Source organism: Camelina sativa, chromosome 10 (assembly GCF_000633955.1).
Source record: "Camelina sativa cultivar DH55 chromosome 10, Cs, whole genome shotgun sequence".
Classification (NCBI taxonomy): Eukaryota; Viridiplantae; Streptophyta; class Magnoliopsida; order Brassicales; family Brassicaceae; genus Camelina; species Camelina sativa.
In genome coordinates this window covers 3533247-3538972 of record NC_025694.1, presented here as the reverse complement: position 1 = coordinate 3538972, position 5726 = coordinate 3533247, and the positions used below count along the sequence as shown (strand labels likewise).

At 37.5% G+C, this 5726-nt stretch overlaps 1 protein-coding gene and 1 long non-coding RNA gene across 2 annotated transcripts; both read left to right on the top strand.

Annotated features, from left to right (window-relative positions):
* Positions 960 to 3220, top strand: LOC104720004 (protein CIA1). The gene is made up of 10 exons (XM_010437979.2): positions 960 to 1124; positions 1226 to 1372; positions 1602 to 1823; positions 1904 to 1968; positions 2061 to 2126; positions 2224 to 2295; positions 2410 to 2472; positions 2654 to 2723; positions 2939 to 3022; positions 3146 to 3220. The coding sequence occupies exons 1-10, from the start codon at positions 960 to 962 to the stop codon at positions 3218 to 3220; spliced, it is 1029 nt and encodes a 342-aa protein (XP_010436281.1).
* LOC104716866 lies at positions 4095 to 4976 on the top strand. The gene is made up of 2 exons (XR_756147.2): positions 4095 to 4604; positions 4701 to 4976. It is a non-coding gene; the product is annotated as an uncharacterized LOC104716866 (long non-coding RNA).

Below are 5726 nucleotides of genomic sequence, written 5' to 3'. Positions count from 1 at the left end.
TCTATAATAATCAAGAGATGAAAATTTAATCGCAGAATAATATCAACAACACTAGGAACTGTCCTACTAACTACTGGTGCTGGAATGCTTTGTGTGATGGCTACGATCTTAATCAATAAACACATACTAATGTTAGACTATTAGACCCGTGCTCATAACTTTTGGGTCCTAGCTAGGCGAAATAAAAAGTTACTTTTTTTTGTCTAATAGTCCAAACAAGAACTTGTAAGGCTTTGTACATTGACTCAAGCACCAGCACATGACTAATCTACCATATCTATTATAGAGACTTAACAGTTTTAATCTGAAGTCATATACTTTTCTAAGTCATCTAGCTTAACTATTTGTATGTTTCAAATTATCCTATATTCTTGTTTAACCTTATGCTTTCCTTATAGTAATACAAGTTCATCGACTAAGTATAATGATATGTAACGACAAAAAAATAATAATAATGATTATGTTTTGGGACTTGAAAAATATGGAACACGAGGGCGTTAATCAACTTTTACTAATACTACTATAAATCAAATCTTACGACAAAAAGTGTGTATAATTAGAGTGATTCGAGACTAAGAGACACCTTATTTCGACACTAACCAATCTTAAGCACTCACGACGACGGGATACACATGACCTATAGCTCTCTCACTCAGAAGCTGAAGTAGATCCAAAACCATCAAAAGATGTTTTTTTTTCTTTTTCTTTGAATTTTGTTATGGGCCGGATCAATCTATCAACAAAATCTAAATATCACATATGTTCGTTTTCATCGGGTAAAACTCGAAATAGCATGACCGAAAGAAAGGTAACAAACAACTTCAGGTTACATACGTTTTAGCTTCAGGTTACATACGTTGTAAAAAGGTTTTTTTGTGATCCGTATCGACGAAATTGATATATATTAGATTCTTGACGAAATTGATTAGGCTTCCTTGATCAAGCTATCGAGTTCAGAGATGAAATTGGATTTAGTGGAGGTTCAGAAGCTTGAAGGTCACTCTGCTCGTGTTTGGAACGTCGCCTGGAATCCCGCCGCCGCCGGTGTTCTTGCCTCCTGCAGCGCCGATAAGACCGTACGAATCTGGGAACAGAGCTCGCTCTCTCGTTCTTGGTCCTGCAAGGTTCTTCTTTTTTTTTTCTTTCGAATTTGATCATGTGTATTTGTTTGCAAGTTAGATAAAAAAAGGTCACTCATGATAATGAAGCTTGGTGATTGGTCCAGGCAGTTTTGGAAGGCACGCACACAAGAACTGTGAAATCGTGCGCTTGGTCACCGTCTGGGAAGTTATTGGCCACTGCAAGTTTTGATGGCAAAACTTGCGTTTGGGAAAACTTTGCTACCGACTCCGAGTGTGTATCCGTTTTACAGGTACCTCCTTGTTTACTACTACTCAACCTATTTTTTCTTCAAAGTGTTTATTGTTGGTTATTAGGTTGTGAAATATATAGCACGTTTGGTTACTTATAATTAACTAGGGCATGAAGAAGAGTATATGCTTGCATGACAAGTTATGAAATCAATTAGCTTTTGACATATAGTATATTGCCTTAGGGGATTTCATTCCTTAATCTTGATTTCTTGAGCTTCCGGAGTGCAGGTACATGAAAGTGAAGTCAAAAGTGTGTCATGGAATGCATCTGGTTCGTTGCTTGCAACATGTGGTAGAGACAAGTCTGTCTCGATTTGGGAGATACAACCGGAGGATGAATGTTATTGTGTCGCAATGTTATTAGGTCATTCAGAAGATGTTAAGATGGTCCAGTGGCATCCCACTATGGATCTTTTGTTCTCTTGCAGTTATGATAACACTATTATTAAGGTAAACAGAACATTGGAGCTTTTAAAACGTTCATATCCACTGTTGCATTTAAGGGCAATGCTTGTGTTTTGATTGAACAGGTTTGGTGGTGTGAGGATGAATATGGTGATTATGATTGTGTCCAAACCTTAAGTGAATCTAACAAGTAAATCCCCTCTATATGCCTCTTCGTCTTTCTAACATGTTCAAAAACTTTTTCTATTTCTAACATATTGTTTGCCTTTAATCGTCACACAGTGGCCATTCCTCTACAGTATGGGTTATCTCCTTTAATGCTGCTGGGGACCGGATGGTCACTTGTAGGTTGGTGAATCTTCTCCTCATATATAGTTTCTCATAGGATATATTTTCATCTCTGTTACCTGTTCTGACAACATTAGGATTGTGTGAACTTCTGCAGTGATGATCGAACAGTAAAAATATGGGGGACAGATATTAAAAGGATGCAATCTGGTGAAGGATATGTACCCTGGTGAGGATATAAGTTTGAGATAAGATGCATGCAGATGCAGTTGAATATGCAAGAGAACTCATGTTCCAACTTGTAGCTAATTGAACATCTACCCTGTTTGGAATTTTTTTGCAGGACCCATCTTTGTACACTCTCTGGTTCTCACGATCGTGCCATATACTCAGTTCATTGGTCAAGGTATAGATCTTCTCACTTTGGTTTCTTTTGAGGCATTTGAAAGAAACAGTTTAAAAAATCCCTTGGGTAAAACCAGTCCAACTAAATTCTATTGCCTCCATATGATTGTGCTAAGCTTATTTTCAGAGACACTTGTGGATAAATAGATATAAGTTTTTTTGATGAGATCTGATGATAACAGGGATGGTATTATTGCTAGTGGAGCAGGGGATGATACTATACAGTTATTTGTGGACAGCGACAGTGACTCTGTATGCACTTCTCCCTTTTACTTACCTAAAGCCCTCTTTTATGATCATGTTGACATATCTTCAACCATATCTTGTCTGGTTTATCCTCTTGGCATTCGTTTCTGTCACCGTTGTATCATAGCACTAGAAACCAAAGCACGTGTGTGTTCTCTATGAATTTTTACGTACCTTGTGCTACAGCCAAATTGAAATGGTGATCATCATTAATGTGCCAGGTTGTTGAACCTGCATACAAACTTTTGCTTAAGAAGGAGAAGGCACATACTACGGATATAAATTCAGTCCAATGGGCACCTGATGTAAGTTGCTTTCCTTCTTAATGCGCGTGTACCTGAACTGAACCATGTCTTTGCTTGCTATAGACTCTGATTTCGATATTTGCATTGTACTGACTGGAGACTGTTTATTGAAAACCAATGCAGAAGGAAAGCCGGTTGCTTGCCTCGGCCAGCGACGATCAAACGGTTAAGATTTGGAAGCTTGTATCGGAGCCATGACTATAGTAGGCAGGGTTATGCAGTTGTTTTGTTAGTGTTAGGTTTCTAATTTTGTTAAGAGTTTCTGTTTCATGGTTAAACTAGGAGTGTTTTCTTAGTTTAGGCTTTGCTTTAGGTTTTAGTATCGACAGAGATGAAGCTAGTAGAAAGCTTTTAAGGGATATATATCTCTTTTTAACCAAGAAGAAAGCTTTAAGTTTTGTTGATCTTTGATTATTTGCATTAAAAAGCTAAAAGCAAACCTTATGATATCTCTTGTTGCATAGTTTTGGTTTTGCAACCTCACAAGATTTGTGACAAGTGAGTCTTTGCATCGTGCAAACCGCAAAAAAAGATCGTTGATTGTTTTGGTCTTATCCAATATTGCCATAACGTCTGTAAAAAAACTCATCATCGGGTAGTACAACATCTTCCATCTCCTCACCCAGTTGGTCAAAGCTATCCGCGACTTGCTAGTAGAAAAGGATATAAGATTGGCCATCCAACAATGCTTTTGTCTCTATGTCGGTCACAAACTCGTCACCAAACCTCAGCCATGGACCATTAATTTTTGTCGAGCATTTGTGGTGTAATGCCCCCCTTGAGGGATCTCTTCCGTGTTGGGTAATAGAGGTCACACCAGTTCATACCTTAAAATCCTACAAGAAGAGTAACAAATATGTCAATAGAATCAAATCAGATCGAATCACATAGAGAGGAAAGCGAGTGTTTTTTGCGTTTGTACCATTGTGCACTAAAAAAAGTTGACCACGATGTGTGGGTTTGACCAAATTTAAAAAAAAAAAAAATGGATTTGACCAAAAGAAAAATTGATTTATTACTCTCGTTGCTTTAACAATAGCTGTCAACATAATTCTCTCAACGGCTCTCTCTCTCTCTCTTTCTCTCAGACAAATATAGCCGTTGCCGACTTACCGATTACAGAAATCAGAGTCCGTCAAAAACCCTAAATTGAGAGATTCCTTCCTCCACTGCCTTTTTTTTTATATAAATAACCCCAAATTTCTAACTTTCTCTCAATCACTTCAATCTGCGAAGAACAACAATTCTCTCTCTCTCTCTCTTGCGCTCGGCTCTCTCTCTCTCTCTGCTCGAATTTACTAACGCTTCCCATCTCAGCAGGATTCAGTTTGATTCATCTTTTATCTAATCGCTCGTTTAATCTTTCAACTTAGATCTTCTAATCCGTTTCGTTTCGTATAATCCCCAATCGCTTTTGTGTGTGTTTTCTATTTGTCTTTTGTGTTTGTTTGTTTGTTTGTTTGTTGATAATAATGGATACAGGATTGAATCGGTGCCCACTTCAAGAACACTTCATCAAGAGTCCATGGTGAAAATGGCTGAGCTCACCGGTCATACATCAAGAGTTCTATATATGGCCCAGGTAATTTCATCAATTTCTTTTTAGGTGGTGAAAGTACTCTTAAGTCTTTCAGGTCATTAGTCCTAACACTTGTGTTCTTTGTTATGTTTTCTACAGAGTCCAGATGGTTGTACCGTAGCTTCAGCAGCAGGAGACGAGACTCTGAGATTCTGGAATGTTTTTGGAGTACTAGAGACCGCCAAAAAAGCTGCTCCAAAAGCAGTTTCCGAGCCATTTTCTCACGTGAATCGTATTCGTTGAAGCTGTGACTAAAACAACAAGGAAACCCATTGATTATTACAGAAAGAAACTATTTTTTTATTACTAAAGGATTCATTCTTCGTGAACTGTATTTGACAAATTGAGATTGAGTATATAAAGATTACTTGTATATATTGAAATTTGAATATAAAGATTATGGTTTTATACTCTCTAAGGAAATCCACTTTTACTATTCCTCAATATGTTTTAGTACCTTGTACATTCTCACGTTTGCCTTCTTTCAATGGTTATGCCAACTCCAGACTTAGTTTCCGGAAGAGTGGTACTGTCGTAGGTTTATGAGTTCATCGCCAATACATGATTATAGATTTTTCAAATGTTTTTTCAGTCGTTGATGTTTGAAAGATGGACTAGATTGAGTACTTTAATCACTAGTACTCAAATAATTGTGCTACTCTAAATCATTCAAATCAGCTCAGTCTTTTACACTGAGGAGTCATGATGAAGCTCGTGTAGTTCAAGGCACTAATTCTTCTATCACACTACCTTAAGGTATGCAAACATCAGGGCATCTCCAACGGGTTGGATACATTGTTGAGATAGGATAGAACTATACTTTCCATCATGGAAGAATTGCCTTACCGGAAAATGAATTTAACCATCCAGAGGTTAAGAAAAGTACAGGTGAGAATGTTCCCTTGGAATACATCGCCCGCAGCCCCACACCTTCCCATCATTGGTTGAACTTGAACCAATTCATGCTTGGACGTTATTGTGCTCTGCTCAATATTCGTTTTTTAGGCAGAAAAAATTATTTACCAAACCATCCTTAGGCATTTTTATTATTCTAAAAAGATCCTTGATTGTTTTGGTCTTTTCATCTTGTGTATATCCAATTCGTTTCTGAGAGACTGAAAATGT